The sequence below is a fragment of the Lycium ferocissimum genome, chromosome 1 (genome assembly GCF_029784015.1).
Source record: "Lycium ferocissimum isolate CSIRO_LF1 chromosome 1, AGI_CSIRO_Lferr_CH_V1, whole genome shotgun sequence".
NCBI lineage: Eukaryota > Viridiplantae > Streptophyta > Magnoliopsida > Solanales > Solanaceae > Lycium > Lycium ferocissimum.
In genome coordinates, this window is record NC_081342.1 from 72936542 (window position 1) to 72948920 (window position 12379).

The 12379-nt window shown below is 34.5% G+C and overlaps 1 protein-coding gene across 1 annotated transcript; it reads left to right on the forward strand.

The window, feature by feature from the left end:
• Nucleotides 1-2358: 2358 nt before the first annotated feature.
• Nucleotides 2359-10480, forward strand: LOC132060000 (ubiquitin-conjugating enzyme E2 10). The gene is made up of 5 exons (XM_059452849.1): nucleotides 2359-2432; nucleotides 3113-3198; nucleotides 8126-8253; nucleotides 9623-9727; nucleotides 10123-10480. Exons 2-5 carry the CDS (start codon nucleotides 3129-3131, stop codon nucleotides 10264-10266), a joined length of 447 nt encoding a protein of 148 aa, XP_059308832.1. The 5' UTR covers nucleotides 2359-2432; nucleotides 3113-3128; the 3' UTR covers nucleotides 10267-10480.
• Nucleotides 10481-12379: the final 1899 nt, after the last annotated feature.

The following is a 12379-nucleotide window of genomic DNA, read 5'->3' on the forward strand; positions in this document are numbered from 1 at the left end:
TCTTGTTACTGTTAACGACTTCAAATTTGAAGTAGGTAACAGTAACAAAAAAGAACAGTTATGGCAAATCCATAAATCATAGTGCCGATAACGGTGGTAATAGTGGTGGAGGAGAAGAAAGTTTTAGTGGTGGGAAAACAAATAGATGGAAGGGGTAAAATAGGTTATAGGCGCTGAGGTGGCATGCCAGGTGGTATTCACCTCATCAAATGTCATTATCATGTAAGATTAGATGTCCATCTTAGACAAACTTAACGAAGGAGAGGTATATTTGAACTAATAGTATAACGACAGGGTATATTTGAACCCAAAGTATAACGAGGGGTATATTTGGCCCTTTTCCGATAATTATATGATATGAGATATTCTTTTCTTTTGGTGAGATAAAAGGACTTATATGCATGATCTGAATTGATAAAACATACTCCATATAACAGATTTGTAAAAATAAAATATGAGATCTTTATAGAATTATTTTTTCTATTCAAATTGTACGTGGACATAGAAAAACGTCATTTCCTCGAGACGGATTGGCTAAAAATATATCAATGAATAGTTCAATTTATGCTGAACCTTAAATATTCCATCCAAAAGATCTTATTTGATTTGCTATGCCTATGTGTATGTGTATATCACTCCCGAAAGCTGGTTTTACACTTTTTTTCTCCATAAAGAAAGGAAAGTTACCTTTATTTGGTTTAATAATTAAAAGACCATAAAGCAAATAAACCAAAAAAATTGTGCTGATCTTTCACATCCGAAAGAAAAGAGCAATGATCTTTCACATCCGAAAGAAAAGAGCCCTTTTGATTGCTTTTTGGAACATGCAAGACAATTAAACCTTTTTGAATATTCATTAACGGTGATTCATGAAGAAATTTTCGACATTCACTATTAAAAAAAGAAGAAGAGAGAGAGGCATACATATTTTTGTGGATATCTGTTCAAGTTCTTTATACTTGTATTGATTATGAAGGTTACTTCGTTGTTTAGTCAAGTTGATTCAAACCATCTTGGTTCGACTAAACTTTGAGCTCGTATCATGACTCATTGCTTGACTCTATTAATTTTACTCACTCAAATTTAACTAAATTTGTTCAGTTAACATTTCTATAATTATATAATGAACATGAGGAAACCGATAATTAGCTCAATTATAATCCCTTAGATCGTTAACCGTTGTTTGAAACAAAAAAAGGTCTAAGAATCTGCGCAAGCTTTATATTAACGAGATCATGCCTTCCAACTGTTTGGCCAAAACGAAAAGAAATACTTTTTGAGTAGCATAAGCAATTTTTTCTGCTCTTGATAAAAGAAGAAGCCATGATTAGTCAATTATACTACTAGTAAAATAATGTTGTCTACGGAAACATAGATGTCAAAACTTACTAAACACAACATATATATATATATATATATATATATATATATATATATATATATATATATATATATATATATATACTCGAAAAAAATAAAATTGTACAAATCCAATAACAGAAGTGGAGGGCAAATGTATAGCGTAATTCATAGGTTCATTCAAATCCAATGGCTTTTCCTTGGAGTCTATACATGTATCAATTTTTTTTTTTTACTAAATAAGCACAAATAATTGATTTTGAACCAAATAACTTAAACGAGTTATGATACAATCACGAACTCAAATTCATAAAGTTCAAATTCAGAATATACGTTTAATATGAACAGTTTCCAACTGAAACATGAAGCACACTTGAATTCCTTGTATAATTTTTGGATTGTCTGATCGTTAGTAGGGTCGGAGCTAGTAAGAAAAATACACATTCGACAAAATTCGATCAATAATTTTTTTTTTCTTTCAAATCTTATATATTTGTTGAAAAATTTCAACCCACTGAATATATATGATAAACTTTAGAACCCATAAACCTTGAACCTAAACTTTTGAGTCCTGAATTCGCCTTTAATCGTCTAACATTCTTTTATAGTTGAAATGTTGGTTGGTAATACTAGCACAAATGAAATTTTGAGTTGCTGAATGCTGTAATATTCTTCATTGAAACACCACTTTTCTCCTCTGTTGATGAAAACAAACAAGAGCAACAATTAAAAGAGAAAAAAGAAATGAAAAATAGCAACAACAAAAGAAGGATATAAGAGTGAGAAAAAAGGAAAAAGAGACCCCCAAAAAATTAGCAAAAAAAAAAGTAAAAATTAATATCAAAGCCAGGTTTCGATCCTGGGACCTGTGGGTTATGGGCCCACCACGCTTCCGCTGCGCCACTTTGATGATGTTGAAATTGAACGCACAGAAAATTATAATAACCAAACGGTTCACTGTTTATTTTCTTCTTTTCTTGTGCCTATAAAAACCGTGTTTATCGTTTCACCTAAAACTCTTACATTTTCACAAAAATAAAATAAAATCAAAACTGAGTTGGAGGATCTCTAAGGTAAAATAAAAATAAAAAATCTCTTCTCTCAATATTTTTTTTTTTATGTATACATATGTCTTGCTATACATGTAATTATGTAAAAAAAAATTTGTTAAAATTCCACCTGATTTAGGGTTTTACGTTGTTGTTGTAGTTGTTTAAATTAGGGGTTTGTTAAACTTGAGCTGATTTGAATTTGAATTTTATTAATTTTTAAATAAAAATAAAGGTAGACCTCACTTGTGAAATTATACTGGGTATGCTGATGTTGTTGTTAAATAAAAATAAATTTTATACATTAAGATATTGAGAAAAAAATTCTTAACTATTTAGCATTCAGATCTTCATGCACGTCTTAATCTTAATGAAAACAAATGAGGCCTAACTACCCTTTATTGTTGTACTCGAGCTGATTTGTGTTTTTTTTTTTTTTTGTTGTTGATGTTGTGATTGTGGATTTGTTAAACTTGAGCTGATTTGAATTTTAAATTTATTAATTTTTAGATAAAAATAAATTTCATACATTCAGATATTGAGAAAACAAACCCGTCTTAACTATTTACTACTCCATTCAGACTTTAATACAACGTCTTAATATTCAGATGTGTATTCAGATTCAGACATCTTAATCTTAATGAAAACAAACGAGGCCTGACTATACTTTATTGTTATAGGGTTTCTTTTGTTGTTGTAACTAGGGATTTGTGTACGGAAATGGCATCCAAGAGGATTTTGAAAGAGCTCAAGGATCTCCAAAAAGATCCTCCTACTTCTTGCAGTGCTGGTATAAATCTCTAAATCTCTTTTTTTTTTTTTTAATTCCTTTTCTTTTTTGTTCTGTTGATGAAAACATTTACCTTTTGTACCAAAAATTAATATAACTTGAGCACTAGTGACAAATTGATGAATTTAACTAATTATGGTTAAGTGATAAAATGTTTAAAGGACATAATCATGCATTTTTTCTTGCTGCAAACAAGTAAAAACAACAACCGCACCGCATACCAGTGTAATCCTATAAGTGAGGTCTGAGGAGAGTAGGATGTACGCAGACCTGACCTTTGGCGTGGGTAGAGACACCCAGGATTTTTCACAAGCGGTGCCATAGTTTGAAATACAACAACAACATACCCAGTGTAATACTACAAGTGGGGTCTGGGGAGGATAGAATGTACGGTACCTAGACCCTCGGCTCAAAAGACACGTAGTCAATGCAGGATTGCAAGGAAAATAAGACAGCAACATGTTAAGATACAAAACAAATGGAGCAACATAAAGATAATGATTGATGCGATACCAAAATACTACTACTAAGAAAATACTATAAAACCATATTAAAAAAAGAATATAATATAAAGAAAACATAACTATCACTAAAAACTCATTATTCATTTGATTCCACAATTATTCTTAATTATTTTCATTGGCGAGAAAAAAGTTGAAAGGAAAAGAATAAGACAACAACTAGGGGAGCTGAAACATCCTTTCTAAAAATATTTTAATTGTCACCAAAGTCTACAAAGGTTATCCTGGATTGATTGGTTTAATGTTTTGGTAACTTCTAAGAGGTTGGCAGTTCGACCCTGGACATCAGGACGTATATCCTTTTGTAGATTGAGGCTCAAAACTGTTAAAACACCAAAATGAAGCTGCCAGCCTTCGACTCGCGCCCTCTAGTACAAAACTGAATCATCCTACTGCAAGTGGTGTCACGTTATTCAATTTGGACGTTACTTCTGTTTCTGCCTTGCCATCATATATAGATATTTAGTGAAATTTTTAGATTGAGCGGTGTCACATGACACCCCTCGGCCTAGGGTAAATCCGCCCCTGGTTACAGAGGTTGTTTCCGATAAACCCTCGGCTCAAAAGAGATGTAACCGACGCAGGAAAGTAGAAAAGTGAGTATATAAAATTCTTTCCATCTATTGATCCTCCTGGGTGGGATCGTCTTTATATCTCTTTGTTTCCTTCTTTTTTTGGCTTCTGTAGTTTTTGTATTTTTTGGTAAAGTTTTTTTTTTTTTTTTTTTTTTTTTTTTTTGGGGGTAAAGTTTTGTAGTTTTTGTATTTGAATGATTATCTTTGGCGAATCTTCCTTTTTTTCGAAAATTTTCTGCCGTGTTGATGAGTAAGGTCGCGTGAGAATACTGTTGATGAAAAAACTTCCCTTTTCTACCAAAAGTTAACTTTCTATTGAGACTCTTAGTGAAAATTGATGAATTAATTAACTATGGTTGAGTGATGAAGTTTTGAAGGACATAGCATGTATTTGTTCTTGCTGCTAACACAGGCGTGGATAAAACTCGCTTCTGTCTATTGATCCTCCTGGACGGGTGAGTTTTAAAAAAAAAAAAAAAAAAGAAATTGGCTGCTGCTTTGATGATTTAAGGTTGCGTGAGAAATCTGCTGATGAAAAAACTTGCCTTCTGTACCACAAGTAAAGTTAACTTTCAAAAGAAGCACTTAGTGGCCAATTGATGCATTAACTAAGTATGGTTAAGTAATGAAAAGTTTAAAGGATATATACATGCATTTGTTCTTGCTGCAAACAAGTGAATGGATAAAAAAAAATTCAGTCTATTTAGCCTCCTGGGTGGGGTGAGTTCTTGCAGTGTTGATACCGTCTCGAAATCTCTTTGTTCCTTTTTTTTTCGGTAGTTTTTGTATTTGAATGATATTTTTTGGTCATTCTTTCCTTTTTTCGGAATTGGCTGCTGTGTTGATGAGTAAGGTTGTGTGAGAATACTGTTGATGAAAAAACTTGCCTTTGGTAGCAAAAAGTTAATTTAACTTTCAAAAGAAGCACTTAGTGACAAGTTGATGTATTACTAATTATGGTTAAATGATGAAATTTTTAAGGGCATATCATGCATTTGTTGTTGCTGCAAACAAGGTGGGTGAGTTTAAAAAAAAATAATCGGCTTTTGCTTTCGGGGTGGTCGCTTGGTTGAGCATAGGACTTTTATTGATCGTCGAAACCCCCCGCCTACGACAAATTTTGTGGGATTTGCCTGCAGCCGGGTCGAGCTCGTCGCACGTGGCTTGCCTAGTGCGGGTTACCTCTTTGTGTGGTTTGGTGAGTTTAAAAATAAAATAAAACCGGCTTTTGCTTTGACGAGTAACGTTGCGTGAGAATGCATTTAACTAGTTTTTGTAATTAATGATTATTTTTGGTGATTCTTTTTTTTTTTCCTCGAAATTGGCTGCTGTGTTGACAATTAAGGTTGCGTGAGAATACCGTTGATGAAAAAACTTGCCTTTTGTACCAAAAGTTAAACTTTCATAACAATCACTTAGTGACAAATTGATTTATTACCTAGGTATGGTTAAGTAGCTGAGGGTCTATCGGAAACACCTCTCTACCCCATAAAGGTAAGGGTAAGGTCTGTGTACATCTTACCCTCCCCATACCCAATATCTGGGACCACACCGGCTATGTTGTTGTTGTTGTAACTAGGTATGGTTAAGTGATGAGGTTTTAATGGTCATATCATGCATTCATTCTTGCTGCAAACTCAGACGTGGATAAAATTCTTTTTGGTCTATTGATCCTCCTGGGTGAGGTGATTAAAAAAAAAAAAAAAAAAAAAAAAAAAAAAAAGACGAAGTTGTCTACTGCTTTTAAGGATTATCCTTTTGTTGCTTGACTATATGATTGCTTGGTTATGGTGTGGGAAGTGTGAAAAATTCAGGCTGTGCTTTTGGGCATGACCGCACATTCATGCACTGCCAAGTGCTTATTTTGTTGTTCCTTTTTTCACATTTTTCTATTGTTGTGGTTCTGGTGAGGGGATAGGAAATAATAAAAAATGGTCCTTGATTATGTAAGAATTTGTTTGGTCTGCAAAAGGTTGGCTGGTAGACTCAGGTTATCTGTACTTGGACCTTAGATGAATCGGTTTTAATGAAAGGAGCAGTCTTGAGCTTGTTAGTGGTCAAAGGGAAACTTTGAGTTCTAGCTGGAATTTTTGCAACAACTAGGATTTTGTTTTTGTTATAATTTAATCTCAACTTTTTGCGTGTGAATGCATTTGTTCACTTCTTCTTGTTAAATTTTGTTCTCTGGGATGAATTATTTTGGATGAAATATGAGTAAATAAAGGACCTTTATTTGAAGAAAAATGTTAGAAAAAATATCAAATGCTGTTTTTTTTTACTCAAATTAAACTCTTTGTGTTAACGCAAAGAAAAGATCAGACCTGCAGTGTTGAGGGAAGAAAAGTGATGGTAACGGTTGTCAGTTTATCTTTGATGCAATCAAAGTTATAAAATATGAGCATGACATTTGCCTCCATCTCCATTATTTAGTTTAGTGTGATATTTGGAAGGAGCAGACAGGTGAAGAGGGGGGGGGACAAGAGTTTAAAAATAGAGAAAGAAAGGACTAGAGGGAGAAGAGTAACAGCTAGGTTGTTACTGTTTGAGTTTGTGATCCATTGGTAATGGAAAAAAGAGAGCATATCTTTGGGGAAACTGTAGAGTTAAAGTAATTCAAGCTTGAGGAATTAAGTGCCTGCAGGCTGCAAGTCCTCTTGGCTTTTTTGTAGCCTTAATTTATGTTGCTTGGACTCGTCAAAATTCTTACCGCACCATGTCGACATGACATGGGTGTGGGATCCACACCGTATTTGGTCAACTTACTTTGGGTGCTTTGACTACATCTATGACTGAGAAGTCTAGATTGATTGGATACTAAAATTTATCTGATGAAGAATCCAACCTCAGGTCCGCACCCCTATCGGATACCCGCACCCAAGTCCGAACAACGTAGGCCTTAATTTCTTTCATTACTGCAAGTTACCTGATACAGAGCCCTTACAACATCATTCAGGTTGTATCATTCAGTGGACAACGATGAGCTCATGTTTTGTTAATATCTTTTTCAGCTAACCATTCAGCTCATGTGAGTCCGTTGAACAGATAGCCCTCTTCTGCCAAAGAAAGAACAGAGCAAAATAACCAAGGGGAAAAAGAAGAAAAGAATGAAACGCGATGGAAAAAGTTCTCATATTGTTCTCTAAGTTCCCTTGAAATTTAGAATTTTCCATTCAGTCTGTCCGTGACTTTGTGCCTCGTTTATGAGGATAAGATGGCTCGGTTTCTTGATTGATTATAAGATAGTAGAAAATTTTAAGTAGCCTCATAGAAGAAAGTATTCTTTAGTCTTCTGAAGGATGAGGAGGGATTAGGTTCTAGCATTTAGACGAGACACTTATGTTTCTCGTTCTGCTGTGGTTCTTTTTAAAGTGTTACATCATGTTATTTGTGGAGGTCATGTCTTGGCTTTCTTAGTTCAATGACGTTAGTTGTGGAGGTTATGTCATGGTGTTCTTGGTTTAATACAAATCCGAGAAGCTTTGCTTCCTTCTACCTAACGAAGCAAAAACAGGAGCACATGATAAGAAAAAGCTAGATGATTGCTTTTCCGGTGTTTATTAACATGATCAAATGATACAATGTAAGATTCCAAATTGCACATGATACAAATCCTTGACAGACCTGCATAAAGTAAAACTGGCTTGTGCATATGTACTAGCCTAGCATGTCTGTGTTTATTCTTGAGACATTTTACAATCTGCATCTAGAAAGTTATATGATTCCTTCTGCTTTTTCTTTGCTATTTATATTAGGTCAATAGCTTTGAGAAACCAGTTTAAGATCTCCATGTTTAATGTTGCTTTCTGATTATTGTGCTGTTCCTTGTATCAGGCCCAGTTGCTGAAGATATGTTTCACTGGCAAGCAACACTTATGGGTCCATCTGACAGTCCTTATGCTGGCGGAGTGTTTCTCGTTACCATTCATTTTCCACCTGATTATCCATTTAAGCCTCCAAAGGTATCCCATCTACATCATGGGGTTACACACATTTCTTGATCACTAACCTGATAAGTTGTTTGTTTGCTTATCAATGCACTCCTAAATCTTGCGAGGAGCTTTTCTCAGTATCAAATCTGCTATTGTTTTTTAGGCTTGCATTTATAATATCAATTGGTTCCAAAGTCTTTGTTCACAACATTTTAAGCCAAGTACAGATGTCAGAGCTCATTTGCTAGGGAGAGAGCTCTTTCTTCCCCAATATCAATGTAAAACTATTGTGTGAATGGGCCTTCTATAAAGCCCAAATTTATTGGTATTAGTCATGCCTTAAAAGTTGAGTTAATTGATTGTAAAATCCACATAGACTGGTCAGTTAAAACCGGTATCAAGAAAGTAACTTTTTTCTGACTATCTGCAATTTGCTAACACGGTAGCGATGGTCATAGATGCCTGTGAGTTGACTTGTGTTCTTATTTGGGAACTTGCACTCCAAGACTTGCTGAAGTTCTGAGACATAAATTTAGTGTAATTTACTGAAAAGCTGCTGAGTATGCACCGTATTCCTGTATTAATGTCAATAAAGAGCATGGTTAGTTGGCTTGATTATTTAATCAAGTGGTTTTCCAGTTTTCTTTGCTGTTGCTTTGCTTGTGCGGGATCCACTGAAGACATGAACTGGGGGAGGACGATTACAACATGTTGTGCAAGTTTAAGAAGAATGACTTGGATTTGGCCCAAAGAGGTTGGTGAGTTTTGAGGGTTAGGAGTAACAACTTGGAGATCCTTCGCTGTGAGCCAATCTGCTCCAAGCATGGTAGGCAGGTTTACTTGGCTTGTGTTTGTGTGCTAGTTGCAGGCTGCTTGGTTGATTAGTGGAAGGGCGTACACAAGTTGGTCCTGACACCATCGTCATCCAAAAAGACTAAGAAGGATGACTTGGATTTCCCTTTTGGCTGAGTTCATGTTGCGTAACTAGCCATATTGTGAGATCTTGGAGTTCTCTAATACTCTCCAGTGTTGGTGCATGAATCACATAGACAATTCCTTTCAGTTCCTCAGGTTTGAGAACACGCATCCTGTTAATTTCATCCTAAACATTCCCCTGATGAGTACTATGCTGAACACTTAACTTGAGGGGGGACAGAGTCTAATTTTCGTGTTGGTATCCTAATGAACAATTCTGTTTTATTCCATTATTAATCCAACAATGGATTGACTTTCTTCATGTATTTTCTTAGAATTGACTTGGCGTGCTCGTAGATGCATTTGCCAAAGTACATAAATTTTGGCTATCTCCCTAGGCAATGTTCTGCAATGTGTATGTCTTTTCTTTTCTTTACTCTTTTGCCTGTGAAATTTCACACATCATTTATGGAACAATGTGCAGGTAGCTTTTAGGACAAAGGTTTTTCACCCAAACATCAACAGCAATGGTAGCATTTGCCTCGACATTTTGAAGGAACAATGGAGCCCGGCACTTACGATTTCCAAGGTTTTTTCTGATATAGTTTCAGACACATTTGTTCTTTTGATTTTGCTTATTTACATCCCAGGAGTTTCAAGGACTAATACTCACTGAGAATGTGAATGCTCTTGATCAGTGTGGCTATTTATCTAGTTGTGTCGTCCTATCCATTCAATCTAAAAGGAACGTAAAATATTTTCCTTCTGTCAAGAGTGTAATTTAAGAAACTGAGTACCAGCAGCTTCTCTGTTCCCCGTTGAAGTTTTCTCTAGAAAGCTAAAAGAGGGAAATATGTGGACGGATCAAATCATACCTTGTTCATTTCAAGAACATTAACCATAAATTGATCTATCAAACTGCAGATGTCTTTCTCAGTAAAGCACATTATGGTGGTGACTTATTTTGTTATGTATTACTTGCAGGTGTTGCTTTCGATCTGTTCTCTGCTGACAGACCCCAATCCCGATGATCCTTTGGTGCCAGAGATTGCTCATATGTACAAGACTGATAAGAGCAAGTATGAAGCAACTGCTCGGAGCTGGACCCAAAAGTATGCAATGGGTTAGTTGCTGCTCAGATCCGTTTTCGAAGGAGCTCCTTTCCCTTGAGTTTTTGGTCATTATCTGTAATGTACTAAGAAGTGTTTGTTTCTTGTGCATAATCAACTCAAAGGGGAAAGGTTGAATTGTTGTGGCCTTCTGTGAAACATTAAATTTGCTGTGTCTGTAAACCTTAATGGTTTTGAAATTCTATGGATGGGTAATGGGTTCAAAGTACCTACACATTTTGACCCTGGGCAACTGAATTTAAGTGCTCTTTCATATATGTGAAGCAGTCCAAAAGCCTTGATAGTTGAACATTAAAATACTTATCAGGTTAAATTTCCAGGAAAAAACTGAGTAGCACAACAGGAATCTAAGCTAGTCCAAACTCTAATTACTAGGAAGTTTCAAGTGTTGTTCACTAATTAGTCATCTGGTACACATCCTTCTTTCTCAGTTTCATTTTACGTGTTTTAGTTGACCGGACACGAAGTTTAAGAACTTTTGAATCTAGTGATCTTAAATTAAATGTTGTTCACTATCAAAATATTTTTTAAATCTTGTGATTTAAACATGTCATGTCAGTCATGTAAGGGGGTGCTATTAAGGGTAAAAAGGAATCTTAGAATTAAAGGGTTACTAGTAGAAAGTAGAGTAATATTTTTAGTTGAAAATATTTCAGAGTTGTATCAATTTTTCTAACTTTGACTCATTTCGTTTTTAGCCAAATGATCATGTACATAAGCTATGAATATATATCTTCCTAATTTTGTAATGTGCCACCTCTTGTCTGTTCACCTGACATGTATAATATTATCCACTGAAATTTAGACGGATAGAGAAGAAACTATCTAGTAATTTTCTCTCCGCTGAAATTTGAATATAAAACCTCATATTTCTCAATAAATTTTATTGACCAGTGGATAAAAATATGGATTAGATATTATAACAGCCATTAATATATTATGTACATAGTCAATTAAAAAAAAATACTTCTGCTGACACATAGTTAATACTTGTTTATATAGGGTGTTTATATCTAATTAAACAATTAATCTTAAGAATCAACAAATCAAAGTGAAAATGCATATCATCTAACCATGATTAAGTGTTAAAAAATACATATGCAAAACATATTTTATATTTATTGGCTAGATATAGACCCCTGGTACAAATAAATTTTTATCGTAAAAACACCTTCCCTCATCTCTCAATCAACTTGCATATAAATAAATTATGGAGACTTCTTGTCGTTTGAGAATCTAAACAAAACATCAACTCAACTAAGCCCAATTTCTTTTATTTATTTATATATATATATATATATATATTTATTAGAAACTCTCGAAAGGTATTTTTCGTTTCTAATGTTTCTTAAATGCACACGTTTTTTTAATCAACGGATTCATGCAAGTTGAGCCATAGCTTTTGTTAATTTTTTCAAGTCTTTCTTTATTTTTCCTAACCTCAAGATATTATTGGTCAGAGAGTATCTTTTCCACTTCACATTTCATTCTCTAATAATCATAATTTTTTTAATTATTGCTGCTTAAACAATCTCTCTTGTTAGTTGTCTCCACATCCACCTCAAGAAATTAAAATGAAAGGAAAAAAAAAAAAAAGAACATTATTTGTGAACTAACAATGACAGTATGCCACTATATAACCAAATTTTAAGAAGCCTCCAGAAGCAGAGACAAATTCAATAATTTAAATAAGTGATCGGTAAAGTTCGCCAGTCTGATACTATGAATGATGGTATTTCGTGTAGGCATACTATCTCATTAATATAAGCTTGCGCCCTGGGCAATTTGCGGGATTACCCTTCGGTGGGTGGTCTTTAATTTTTACCCCTTAAAATGGATGATGATGGGCAAAATTTCGTGTGAGGTGCACACTATCTCATTAATATCGAATGTTTAGGGTATAAATTAAAGATTACCAATTTGAAGGGCAAAAATTAAAGACCACCCCAAATGAAGGGCAATCCGCACAAAAAAAAGATTCATACTGATTGACAAAAATCCTTCCTAGATCCAACTTTAATCGAGTATACGTCTGTCGCGGAAACAAGACGAACGAAAATGGTTAACTTTTACTTTGAAGTCATTCCTATTGGAAGGCTAGGGGGCGCCTT

Coding starts and splice junctions, on each gene's coding strand:
- LOC132060000 (XM_059452849.1), top strand. CDS start 3,129: ATGGCATCCAAGAGGATTTTGAAAGAGCTCAAGGATCTCCAAAAAGAT. Junction 3,199..8,125: donor TCCTACTTCTTGCAGTGCTG/GTATAAATCTCT, acceptor TCCTTGTATCAG/GCCCAGTTGCTGAAGATATG. Junction 8,254..9,622: donor ATCCATTTAAGCCTCCAAAG/GTATCCCATCTA, acceptor AACAATGTGCAG/GTAGCTTTTAGGACAAAGGT.